Consider the following 13,925-nt stretch of genomic DNA (forward strand, 5'->3'; position numbering starts at 1 on the left):
GGGACGCGCCGCCCTGACCAACTAGCGGCGCGCGCCGCCCGCCCGCCCCCGCCGCGGAGGGAGGGCCCGAGGTCCGCCGCCGTCCCGGCATGCAGCGCGGCGGCGGCGACGGCGGTGGCGGTCGCCATGTCGTGCTAGTTTGTTGTTCTCCGGCGGCGGGAGCGGGGCCCGCCGGACGCTGAATCCGAGCCCTTCCCGGCCCCTCGCCCGCGTCCTTCGCCGCGGCACCGGCACCCGCCGCTCCGGCGGGCGGCACCGCGGCGCTGCCGCGACCCGCCGCCGCCCGGGCCGGCCGAAGAGCCATGGCTGCCGCGCTGGGAGGAGGCGCAGGTGGGTGCTGGGGCCGCGCCCGGGGGAGCGGGGCCGGCTCGGGGCGGCGCGGCCGGCGGGGTGAGGGCACCGCGGGCTCGGCGGGGCCCGCCCGGGGCGGAGGCGCTGCCGCTGCTGCCGCGGGCCCGGCTGGGGGCGGCGCGTCCCGCGTGGCCGGGGCCGGGGGCGCGGATCGGGGCTGCGGGAGCGGCTCTGGCACCGCGGGGTCCCGGCAGCGCCGCTCCGGCCCCGGGGCCGGCCATGGCGGGGAGCGGCGGCGGCCGCTCGGCGGGGCACGGCCCGCAGGGACAGCGGCCTCGGCGCGGGGCCTTCGGGGGACGTGGGTGGGTTTTAGTGAAAGACATTCACAGGATCGGTTAGGTTGGAAAACATCTCTGAGACCGCCCAGCCCAACCTATGGCCGAACACCGCCGTATCAGCTAAAGCACGGTACTGAGTGCCACGTCCACCTCTAGGGATGGCTGGTGTTTTTTCGCATAGATTTTACAGGTACAGGTGTGTGGCTTGAGTAACACACCTGTACCTGTAAAATCTATTGAGTCTTTACAGTGTAGTTTAATTTATTTCATAGACTATGCAGAAGTAGAGGATCTCGCTTGAGAAGTGTAAAATGAAGTCAGTGTTTGACTGCCAGACTCTCAGGTGTTTGTTCCACTGTGCTTCTGCATGAACACAGATACTTCTACAAGCAGCGTTTTAATAGACAGCTCTGTGGTTCTGATTAAGCAAACTTTGGAATGAGAATATTTGGTTGGGTGATTAAAAGAAAGTGTTTTAGAAGTCTCTCCAGAGTCTTCAGGAGTGATACATTTGAGAGGATTTGTGTGTTTCTGTACTTGCTTTCCTTAGGAGTAGAAGTTTTTGATAAAGACTGATCAGAGTGGTCAGTTGACCCCCTTGTCCTTGTCTGTACAAAAGTTTTTGGTGATTTAGTGTCTGTAAGTTGTTGTCTAGGAGGAGAGGGGTGGTTGGTTCAGTGCTCACTCTGCTGAGGGGTCTGACTGCTCCATGGTTCGTTTGGTGGGTAACAAGGCACATAACCATAATTACATTTTTACCCATAATTGCATTTTTATGGGAAGTCTTGCCATACATAAAGGTAAATATTACAAAGAAATTCCCAAATTTAGGAGCTGAATTCGGGAAGAAGGCTAGAAAGGACAGTACTACTGGTGAAACAGCAAATTGTTTAATACCTTGAACATTGTTATAATAGGATTAAATATACTGCAGTATTGGAGTTACTTTTCAAAAGTCTTAGTGCTAATTTCTGTGGTTCAGGTCTGTGGTTCCACTTGTGATGTGGAAGTAAGGTTGCCATTCGTGTGCTAGGTGGAAGTTTTTGTGGTATTGTGAGGATGGAGTAATTTAAGAAAGCTTCACTTGTGAAGCATTTTGTTTCTCTTGTTTAAAACTGCTTGAAGTTGAATGAACGTGCTTTCATGTTCTGCAGCAGGCAACCTTCAACAAAGTGGTGAAACTGCCATTTCAAAGCTGATTTTTGTTGTTGTGGTGTTCCATTTGTGTCCAAGGGTGAATTGGGATCCCTTTGTTTTAAGTGGGCACAAGCAGTTGTTTGTTCATCATTCACACTGTGCTCATCAGTAAATGGTGGCCACTTAAATGTGATCCCTGCCCCAAATAGAAGTGTGTGTCTGCTCTTGGTGCAACACTTGCTGAATGGAGGAACCCACAGGTCACACACACACTTATGTGGTCCATGTGACTGCTCAGGGACAATTCCTGGTTGAGGTTATTAAATACACTTTTAAAGCCCAGTCAAGAAAGCCTAGGACTTACAGAAATGGAATATGCAGCTGTTTTTAGGAGGGGACTGCTATCTAAAGTCAGTAGTGGTAGCATGTGAAAAAAGCTCTGAACTAAGTAGTTTTGGTAATTTAAAGTTTTAACTATAGAAATTAATGTTTGGGATTTAGTTTTTGAATTTTTGGGGTGAGGAAAAGACTTTAAAATATGGGCTTAACATATTTTAACCACCCAACTGCTTTCTTAAAAAAAAAAAGGCAGGCTAATGATTGGTAAAATAGTACAAAATAGGTATTAGGAATACAAATTAGTTTTAATTTGACATTGTAGCGTGATAGCTGACCAAATTGGATAGTTTTGGCTGTGAGGATGCAGATTAAAGTTTAAGTCTTCTGTAAGGGTGTGTTACAGGACTGAGAATGAAATGTGGAATGTCTGTGTTGGCTGAACATTTCAGTGTATTTGATGGAAGGAAGGTGACGTGTCTGTTGGACACCATGTATGGGTTCATTGCTCATTTATAGTTTTTAAAGCTTTGGGGAAATAACTGATGTGATTCTTCAGAATAAATCATTCACAAGTACTTTTGTGAGCAGATGTGTTGGTGCAGCAAAGCTTTCTGAGGATGAAGGTTAAGGCTCTTTTGGTGTTGGGTTTCACAAACTAGAAAGTTTTGAAGTGATGGTCTGTGAGGTCTCTGGGAGTAATTCACAGTTGCATAACAGTTTGCAAATTCTTTAGCTGATCAGCCTGATGCAGCCTGCTTCAAGTTGTAGAATGGCTGCATGTTGAAACATGAAAAGTTGAGGAGGGTGTGCTGGTGATGAGGGACCTTGAGGGCTCATAGTTGCTCATTGATAAGGGACTGGTTCCCAAACTTTGTTCCAATTTTACACACACAAACAGAACCAGAGGAAACACTGAATATTGAGTAACATAACCTTGAAGGGTGAGTACAGAGGATGGAGGCTTTCTCTTCACAAGGATCCATGAAGAGCAGGCAAGGGACAGTGGCTACAAATTGCACCAGGAGAGGCTTCACTTGCTACAAGAAAGACTCTTAACAGGGAGGTAATCACTCACTGGAAGAATTTCCTGAGGGTCATGATGGAACCTCTGTTACTGGAGGCTTTTGGGATATGTTTGGACAGGGTGCTGGATAAATTATCTCATCTAGGCTCCCTTTTTCATGGGAGACCAGGTGGTGTTGGAGGGTCCCTTCCAACCTGGACTGTTACATGGCTTAATGATGATAAAAGGTAACAACCATTTTGTATAAATGCTGACTTTTTTTCTTGATACTTACTGCAGTCAGTATGCACCTAGATATTAATCTCATTTAGGGAGAGGGTAAACAACAAACCTGTTCAAAACAAAACAAGGAGAATCTTGTCAGTCTACCACACTGCACTAAGGCAAAATTATTGTAAATTTTCTTCTCAGGTTAGTTCACTTCTGATGAACATCAGTGGTCAGGAAGACTTTGGGTGGAGATGTCTTGGGGTTGTGAGTCATGACATGGGATGAGGTGGAGGAGAAGTTGGAGAGGGTCCATTGCCAGATGTGTCCCTTCCTGCTGGAAGTCCTGCATGGAGAGAAGCAGAATGGCTGTTTCTTTACCTCCATGGTTGTCAGCAGCTTCATTTCATTTCAGCATGTCTCAGGTTGGCTCTTGCACTCCCAGCAGTGTCAGGGCTTTAAAAGCCTCTTGTGAAGCAGTTGATAAAAAGTGGAGCAAAGCTGATGCTGCTGGCACAGCCTGTGTGATGTGTGGTGCATTCTGTGTGTGGTGGATCTCTGCCCAAGGATGCAGAAGTTGTCCAGGGTGCCAGATTCAGTGGAACTTGTGCTTTGGGCTATTCTGCAGTGGCCTTCAGGGACTGGAAATAGATTCTGCATTTGTGTCTGGGTGATGCACACATTAAAACTCCTCCATGTCTTGGAGATCTAAAGAGTTTACAGTTCATGAAATAATGTGCTCAGGGTGTACCACGTGCACTTGTATATAGTATTGTACTAAATACTAGTGCCAAAAACCAGTGCTCCTTCAGTGTGCTTGAGGCAGGGAACTGTCCTCTAAACACAGCAATGTTTAATCTCTGCTTTTTTGACAAGGTCTCACTCTTCAGAATGTCTTCTCTTTTCAGATCTTCTGAAATAAGCTTAGTATCAGTTGTTTTTACAAAAGCCAGGCCAAACTATTTTGTATCAAATACTAAACCTCAGATTTTAGATCACATAGAATTTGTTGTCAGAATAAGTTAAGATGATGGCTTTCACAGGCTTGACCAAAAAACCTCCAAGTAAGTGATGTGATTCATCCTGTGTTATATTGTGCTGTGCTGCAGCCTCAGTTTTAACTATAATTTTGTTTGCTGTGAAATGTACTGGAGAGTTTCTGGAGAGTTGCAGTTTCTCATCAGTGTCCAAATCCATTTGGGAACCGAGCTCATGTGCATTTCATTGAAGCTCTCAGCTTTCCTTCACTGCTCAGCATTTGTAATACAAAGACTATGGCGCTTTTGGTTTTCCAAAGCAAATATATTTTCTAGTTCAATCAGACTTTGAAAGTGGTTTTTTTTGTGACTTGGTGGTTTTGGGTTTAGATGTAGTTTATTAATAAAAAAAAAAAAAAAGAAAAAAGGAAGAGGCCCTGTTTCTTTCAAGCATTGATTACAAAATTTCAATTCCAGACAGCATATCATAATTTATTCTGATCTTGCATACTGCTAATGACTTGCTTGGCATACAAACTCTAAAAAAAAAGTTGGTTATAAGAAGATACAAATAATTTATCTCCTGTAGAATTATTTTTTTGCTTTATGTCTTTGAGGAAGCTAAACTTTGTCTATAGAAATAATTTGGAAACCAAACATGAAATGCACTAATTGAGGAATGTGTCAGGCAGTTATTAGGTTGTTATACTTAGTCACTGAGTACTTAGGGCTTCTGTGAGTAATTGTTTACCAATAGCAAGGCTGTCTGGTGTCTGTCCCTGAACAGATAAACTGAACTGTTTGTGTTTGAGTGTGGGGTATTTGTGCATAATGTGGGAGTAAGGCTGAACGTGATTTTTGTGATGGTGTACAAGGGTTGATTATTTTGTAATAAGTGGGACTGGATTCGTAATGGGCTTCATGAAGTGCTGGGTTTGTGGCACAGACTTGGATTCACAAATTCCTGTTGACCTCCTGGTTTTTTTCCTGCCCGATGTTGTCAGGATTTGTTACCAGAAGTTTTTGTTAAACTGATGTTAACACTTCAGTTACATTGGCAGCCTGTGTTACAAGCACACACATTGCTCATGAAATCTGTCATTTTGTGTTGCAAAATTCACTTCACTGTTTAGCTGTTTTTACTTGGTGTGCTCAGGTGCAGACAATCAAGTTTTTACAATTTCTGTTTGGTTTATAACCTTTAACAATGAAATATGCAGAAAAATATTTTGTAGAAATATGTTATTACATAAAGACAATCTGGTAAAATGTTTTTAAACTGGAGTCTTGCTCTTGAAATGCTGCCAAGTTGTCATGTTTAGTGTTTAGAATGGGATAGAGCAAGATAGGCTTGTTATATTCAGTATTATTTGAAAAACAGAGAAATAATGTTTTTCCTGTGGTAAATGACCTTTTCTTCTCTAATTTTCTGTTATTTTCTTTTTCTTTTTTTATTTTACTGGCTCCCTTACCTATCAAAGAATCATGTTGGGTTTATTTTTATTTTGCCCCAAAGCAGTGAGTTTTAGTCACTTCATTGAGAGACCTGTTGGATAGAGAGTATGTAGGACATTTTTATCCATTGAATTATAGGATCATTGTGGCATCTCCATCTTGTTTCCATCAGAAGTCTTCAGTCCTAAAACTACAATAATAAGCTTTGTGTTCATGAAAGTGTAATGCTGAAGCAAACCAGAGCACAGAATTTTGAATTGTTCAGGTTTGTGAGACAGCACCTGGTTAGTGTTCCAGAAAGCTTTCAGATGTAGGTCTGGGAGGACTGAAAATGCAGTTGTCAAATGTTTTCCTTCCTCCAGAAGTCTTGGCCATGTCACTGCAGTGAAATACTCCATGGTAGCAACAGTTGCTATGTGTGACTGCCTTTTTAGGCTCTTGGTACCATTTGAAGATGTGTAAGAGCTCTGCAGTGTTCTGCTGATTCACCTCCTACGCTTGTGAGACTTGACTGTGCAGCTTAAGACTTCCATTTTACACAAATAATTAGTGAGGATTTATTGAAGGGGTGTCCACAGAGTTGGAAACTGCCATCAGCACAGCCAGAGAAGAAATGAGGCTTGTATTTTGTGCATTTCTGGTGTGGCTGATCTCTTCTCATTGAACAGGAAAAAGATACCAGTTTTGGCCATATATCATAAAACCAGAACATAAACTGTATGGAACAACTTGCAGCACTGCTGGTGCAGCACCAGGGTAAAGATCAATAAAATAGGAACCTTTTAGTGTGGGGCTGTTGGATTTGCTGGAGATGCCCCAATGAAGGCAGGAATGAAGCATTTGACTCCCTGTTCTCAGAAGGCTAATTTATTACTTTATAATACTATATTATATTAAAGAATAGTATACTAAACTATACTAAAGAATACAGAAGGGATACTTACTAAATACTAAAAAAGATAATAATGAAAGCTTGTGACTCTTTCCAGAGTTCTGATTGGCCAGAGAGTCAAAGTAACTCACAGCAGAATCCAATGAAACAATCTCCTGTGGGTAAACAATTCCACATGTGAGCAAAACACAGGAGAAGCAAATGAGATGAGAATTGTATTCCTTTTCTCTGAGGCTCCTCAGCTTTCCAGGAGAAAAATGCTGAGCAAAGGGATTTTCCGGAGAATGTGAATGCCACCGGGCCCACGTGTGTTTGTGTTTATTGTGCTTCACAGCTGGCCAGAGCCTTGCACAGCAGGCTGGTGTGACAAGTCAGCCAGTGTTAGTCCTTCTCTGCAGCATCCTGAAACTTCCCTGCCACTTTAGGAAGAGCCAAGTGGAGGATTGCTTTGGGTTTCCCTGTATAACTGGCCTGTTCTGCTTCCTTATTCACTTCATGCTTTTTTTGGTGTTTGATAGGTCTCTCTTGGTTTGCTGTGGGGTTTTTTTGTTTTACTTACTAATTTTGCCTGGAAATCAGAGGGGGCTTAATGTGTTTAGAGATCACCTATCAGCATTTTCCAGTTGGTAGCCAGCTGATGCACAAACATCATCTTGGTGAGCTTTGCTGGAGAAGCTGTGGCCAGTGCCTGGCGTGTCGTAGCAACAGCTGCTGTGTACGAGTGCTGGAAGAGATACAGAACTTCTTCCCTGCCACAGACATTTGAATGCTTTAAACACTTATTTTCATGGATTTCCATCATCCATTTTTCCCCTACTATCATCCACACAGTAATACTGAGAATTATTAAAAAAAAATTAAACTTTGTCTGTTGCTCTCAGTGACTGTGAACTCTGCTGATGCTGAGTGGGTTTATTTCTGTACAAGTTAATGTTTTACAGGCATTAACCACCCGTGACGCAAACATTGACTTACAAGTTTCTCAAGAAGGAGCTATAAATGTTACATTGATTGTTATTTACTGGTATTTTACAATGTTATTGCCTAGACAGGTCAAAGAAAAATAAATGTCTGTGTGATTTCAGAAATGGAGAGAAAATGATGCCTCAAGAGGTGTGTTAGGTATCACAGCACATTGCAGGTGCAGGCCTGAGTCCATTTCAGAGCTGCTGTCTCACAAACAAAGCTGGCACAGAATGCTGTTTGTAGGTGTGTAACTGTTGTGACCTCTTTTCTAAAGGAAAGCTACAGCCTGCTCTGGGCTCTGACAGTCCTTAATGTCACAATGGCATAATTTGTAACACTCAGTGTCAGCTGTCACAGAACAAATAAGCATAAAAAAGAAAAGCTGTCTCCTTCTGTCCCAAAGATCTTTATATCATGTATGTTGAGATGAGAGCAGGGAGCTGAAGGGGACATGTGCAGCAGTTCTTGCAAGGTGTGGTCACTAAGGCAAATGGACCAGTCATTTTGAGGGTTTTGTGTGCATCCTGCTAAAATGCACTTGGGAAAGGAGCTTTGCTGGATGTGATTCAGCTCTGAATTTTGGTAGAAGTTGCTCATGAATAAGAAATAAGATGTGAAAAATTTGGAGGAGTTGGAAGGGCTGGAGCATGGAGGTTCATGATGTTGGCTGAGTGGTGAGAGTTCAGGCCCACACTTGCCAGGTTCAGAAACTTGCTAGAACTTGGAATGTCCTTTGCTGTAATTTCTTCACTGGCAGCAGTGATAGGTTGAAACATTTTTATGGCTGTGAAACTTTGATGTCTGGGTGGAAAAGTCAACCATGAGTTCTATCAAAAAGTGTTTCACTGTGCTGTGGAGAGATTCTATGTGGAGAGAAGAAGGGTTTGGTGTGTAGTTTTGTATTGTCTAGATTTAAACTGGCTGATGTGAAGGTCCATCTCTGGAAGGATTGGTGCTGAGCGCTCAGATCTTCAAGTGCTCTTGATTTAAAATGCAGCTCTAGTGCTAAAAGGGTGCCTGTGTGGAAGAACATATCTTGCATGCAGGCATAGTTTAAAAAGAATTTACAGTCTTCCTGATGGTGGTCATTTTCTTGAGCTGTGTTAGGCTCAAGAACAGTGTCCAATAACAATAACAGTGTCCAATATTTGGACACTGTTATTTGGGTTGCTGCCAAACCAGTTGCTTTACCTTAAAAAATAACCTTTGATGGTGGTTACATCAAGTGAGTGGATTACTGTAATCCAGCTGTAAGAATAGTGTCAGTGTGGGATATTCGTGCCCTTAAAATGTCAGTGCACTAAGGCACTGCAGCATGGTTTTGAGTGACCATAAAGGGAGCAATGTGACCTTTTTTTTTTTCCCACAGAGACCACAGAATTAGTTAATTTAGTGTTCAGGAGGAAGATGGGAAATACTTGTGTATTTGGTTTTGCTCTGTGAGTGAAATAGGAATTGGAATAGGAGGTTGCAATATGGAGATGTTTGAGCAGAGAAATGTTAAACAACTGTTTTCAATGGCTTTAGATTGTGCAAGTCAGTTAAAATATAAAAGATAAATTAAAATGTAGACATATCTGTTGATAGTAAAGGAGAGAACCTGATCAAGGAGAATTATTTCTAGCTACTGTTTCAAAATAAGAGATTTGCTACACTTGCTTCATGTTGCATCATAATTCTTACTGAGCACTCTTTCTTTCATAGCTATTTATGATTGAAATTTCTGCTTTGAATATTCTTAATATAGTGATGTTGCAAGATCTGGATTTTCTCTTTTTAATGTTTTTACCTTCTTGTAAACTTCCATCATTCACTAACACTGATATTTTGATAAGATGAAGTGAGGAGTGCATAGGTTTGTCATTGCATATGGGAAATATTCACTTAAGGATGCTGGGCTGAGTTTAAAGATCTGAAGACAGATTTGGCTTTGGTGGTTTATTAAAGAAACCAACCAAACAAAAAAACCCAGTTCAATAAAACAGTTGTTCCTTTTCAGTGTACTTGGTCAAAGAGTTGAATACAAATAGACTCAGGAGGATAAGTGGATTTATGGCATTTTAGCAATCCCAATTCAGTGTCACACTGCAAGGACTGGATTGCTTCACCTGCTGTATTTTGCAGCCCATTCAGCTGCAGCAGCTTTCCCTCCATGTTGAGCATAACTTTTGTCCAGTTGTTGGATTCTTACCCAAGTTGTTAAAATGTGTGAACAGAGAGTGAATCCAGCTGTGCATTCTCTGTTGGGCTGCAGTCAGAGAAGGGGAGAGTGGAGGTTGAGGGTATCTGCTTCCAGTTTCATGGTGATAAGACATGATGTCTGAACAGAGCAAATGACCTTTGCATATTCCTGCAGAGAAATGGAAGTTTTTACATATTTCAGTAGCAAAATTGTCATTTGCAAACTAAGCTGTGCAAGAGGAAGTGGTGGGCAAAATTAGGGTATTTATTGAGAGAAATGTGGAGCAGCAGTTGTTTCTTGGAAGGCAAGTTCGTGTTTAGGTACAGAGTGTAACCTGCTTCAGTGACTTCTGGTGGTTTTGCTGCCCCAGTTGAGATGAGTGGTGGTTTTTCCACCTGACTTGTCTCTTGTGCTGCATTACTGCTGCTGACCTGCCCTGTGCTGTCCTAATGTTTACTCCCATTTTCACATTGCCATTGCTGGCTCAGTGTTAGTGGTTGAGCTTGTGGCCTCCAAGGCAAGCAGAGATTGGGCAGATGATGTTACCTTCACCTCCACTGCATCTCAGTTCCATGCACTTCTGGGGAGCTGCTGTTTCTGGAATGACCTTCACTGCCAGTGATTTAGCTCATGCTCTGTTTCCCTCAGGTGATCCTTGTTGCAACAGTGAGAAGAGGCAAAGCTGTGTAATACATTCTGGGTTTTGTTTTTTATTATTGAAGCATGGAGATGTAAGTTGATAGTAGCTGACCATGAGCCAGAAGTGTGCCCAGGTGGCCAAGAAGGGCGTCTTGGTTTGTGTGGCCAGCAAGGCAAAGGCTGTGATCATCCCTTTTTCCTCAATACTGCTGAGGCCACACCTCAAATCCTGTGTTCAGTTTTGGGCCTCTCACTACAGGAAAGACACTGAGGTGCTGGAGTGTGTCCAGAGAAGGGCAGGGAGGTTGGTGCAGGGTCTGGAGCACAAATCTGACAAGGAGAGGGAACTGGGGAGTCAGCCTGGAGAAAAGGAGGCTCAGGGGGACCTTATCTCTCTGAGAGGACCATCTGAGAGGAGGCTGTAGCCAGGTGGGTCTGTCTCTTACCCCAGGTAGCAAGGGACAGGATGAGAGGAAAAGGCCTCAAGTTGTGCCAAAGAAGGTTTAGATTGCATGTTTGGAAGGATTGCAAAGCTTTGGAACAGGCTTCCCAGGGAAGTGAAGTCATCATCCCTGGAAGGGTTCAAAAACATGTGGATATGGCATTTGAGGACATGGTTTAATGGTGAATTTGGTGGTTGAACTTGGCAATCTTACAGGTCTTTTCCAACCTTAATGATTCCGTAATTCTATGCTGGTATTTGTCTGTTTTCTATATGCTAATTGGAAAGTAGAAAAAGGTGTTTTTGCATCTTCTAAACAACATGCACACCCCACACCCACCCAGAAAATGCCATCTGTGTGGTTGCTTTGGCAACCTTTCATTTGGAATCAAAGGTTTAAAGAAACTGAAAGAGTTAAGAGTTTAGTTAGATTAAGTTAGGAGGATAAAAACAATTTATAATGATTAAGAGTATACCAAGAAGAGTAGAATTAATGTGGAATAGTTAATTATTAGCAGATAGAGCAGTTAGGGCTAAGATATAAATCACTTACTTGTGTTACTGTGTTTGAAGAAGCAGGATAAATATTTGGAGCTATTGTGAAAATGAAGAAACTGTGACCTGCAGCTGGGCCCTGAAACTTGAGCTACAGCCAGGGGGTCCAAAGCCTGCCAGCAAGGCAGGAGTAAAAGGTCACTGTGCTCTCAGAAGACCACAGACCCATTTGGAAGCCCACTGACTTAATTCAACCAAGAGACTGTGCAGGTGTAAAAAGAACTTTGGACTCATATAGGAAGCAGGAGTAGGTGGGGTTAGGTAATGCATTTGTGTAGGTGTATTGGGTAATTACATGAATTTGTAAGACTTTTGTGAATAAATGGAGAGCCAGAGCTCTCTGAATTTTGCACATCTTTGGGAAGTTACTCCTACAGTGTGCCCAGTGCTGTCAGTGAACACACTACTGTCTGACTAGTTGGAGAGCTCTATTCTGTGCTTCATTTTCAGTAAGGATTATTTAATGTAGTCACATTTTTTTTACAGATGATGACTTTGATCAGTTTGATAAGCCTGGTGCTGAAAGGTCTTGGAGAAGAAGAGCTGGAGATGATGACTGGGACAGGTAGGTGGAATATTTCCATGTTCAGTTCTGTAAGATGAATTGCATTGTTCTGTTTCCCATTCTGGCATTTTGTACTCTAACATTCAGAGCAGTGCACATTTAGATTCTAATGAAGATGTTGTTTTGCATGTGTCAGCCAATGCTAGATTGTGCCAAACATGTACTTGCCTTGAGGAATATAGAGCATTGTGAAGAGATGCCTTTTAAAATTGGATAAATACAAAGTATTTGTGGTGTGTAATTTTGCAATTAATGTTTTGGTTTTGCTGATAAATATTTAATAGAGCTAGGTGGTTTAAATAGAATTTGCTAGTACTTGAATTTGCCCAACTTAATTTTTAGAATATTTTTTACTTTAATGTTTAAATGAATGTTTAAATTTTTTTACTTCAATCTTTAAATTCCTTTTCTCAAAGTTCTACTTCAGTTTTAAATTGGGGGAAAGGAGGAGAGCTTAGGAATGGGCATCTTCAACAATATGACTGTTCTAAAGATAGAGAAGTGTGTGTGCTCTGGGTTATTTTGGGGGAGAATGTTCTTTTATGAAACAGGAATCATGCTGCTAGCTACACAGATCTGCTCTTTCTAGGAGAAAATATTTCACTTATTTCTGTTATTTTTCTATGATTCCTTTTTAGTAATAGACTTTTTCAGACTTTGCCAGTGGTTTTCACTCTAAAAGGGAGAAAATATTCCAAGTAGATTTTGGTCTTCTCTAATAATCACTCAAGTGATTGTAGTAAACAAATTCTACTGTAAGTAGTTTTCCACTGAGCTGAACCCTTGCAGTAAATGAACTGTTCTACATTTATTGTCATTCCAGAGGCATTAGTTTCCTCGTCCTTGGTGTTCTGCTGGGTTGAGTGGGAGTATGTGAGTGAGGAATCTGTGCAGTAGCTCTGGTGTATCCAGGCTGTTCTGCTGTTTGCTGGTGAGCAGTGCCTGCTCTCTGTCAGCCCAGGGCAGCTGTTTGAGGGTTGGATGCTGAGGTGCACCAAGGAGCTGCTCTGCTTTGGGAGTGGAGTTAAAATAACTTGCTCAGCCTGGACTCTCCTGGGCTGCCTCCTGTCCCCAGGATTGGCTGTTCAGAAACCTTAAACTTGCAGGCAGAATGTTTTGTATTGGAATATTTTCTGAACTTTTGGCCTTTGGTGCATAAATGGGTGGGCTCTTGGCCGCTGACTGGTCACATTCAGGTTTGGCTGCCCAACTCATCACTTGATAAGATCTGAAAGAGTCAAGCAGCAGCTGTTACATCAGAAGTTGGAAGCTTTTGCCCAGTGGCAAACTGCTTGTGCAAAGCTGGTTTTAATAGGGCTTGACAGTAGTTTTACTGTATTTTCACTGAGCTGAGACTTTGAAGTAGAAGGATTTAGTTTTAGAAAAAAGTTTTAATTTATGTGTTTATTATTACCTGTATTTAATTTAAAAGAGATTATCAAAAATTCAGTAGTGAAATTGTGAGGGGAAGTGGTTTCAGTTGCAGAGCAGAAGATTCTAGAGTTTCATCTTGCTGATAATTTCAGAAATCTTATTTTACAACTGTATCTAATAAAATACTATTTGTATATGTTGGAATTTTTTTGGTTAATATTCTCTTCAAAGTGCAAAGCTCTCTTTGTAAGTGTTGAGTTCTCTGGTTGCCTTGGCAATTAGAAATGCTGTACATGAATATGTTGCCTAATGTAATTGCTTAGGAGTTTTACCTAGTGGCCTAATTCAGTGTAGGACATGGTTTCTCAAAGATGGAAAAAAGGCTGGATGAACACAGTAATCTTGGTTTTAATCTTTCATGCGTTGTTTTCAATTGAAGCATCATTTGGGAGGGGGAGATGGAGTTCTGATAATCACACATCCTCATCAACCATCAGCTCCTGCTGTGTTGTTACTTGACTGAGTCCTATCCTCCAGTCACT

At 42.3% G+C, this 13,925-nt stretch overlaps 1 protein-coding gene across 2 annotated transcripts in view; it reads left to right on the forward strand.

Annotated features, from left to right (window-relative positions):
* The first annotated feature begins 262 nt into the window (after nt 1–262).
* RBM33 (RNA binding motif protein 33) overlaps nt 263–13,925 on the forward strand; it is a 97,419-nt gene continuing 83,756 nt past the window's right edge. For both annotated transcript variants that reach the window (XM_054273572.1, XM_054273573.1), the window contains exons 1-2: nt 263–330; nt 11,931–12,009. In XM_054273572.1, the coding sequence (XP_054129547.1) occupies nt 303–330; nt 11,931–12,009 (107 nt within the window). In that variant the 5' untranslated portion in view covers nt 263–302. The remainder of the gene's footprint in view (nt 331–11,930; nt 12,010–13,925) is intronic.

The sequence above is a fragment of the Melozone crissalis genome, unplaced genomic scaffold (assembly GCF_028551555.1).
Source record: "Melozone crissalis strain CALT ecotype California unplaced genomic scaffold, PUWL_Pcris_2 ptg000016l_1, whole genome shotgun sequence".
Lineage (NCBI taxonomy): Eukaryota > Metazoa > Chordata > Aves > Passeriformes > Passerellidae > Melozone > Melozone crissalis.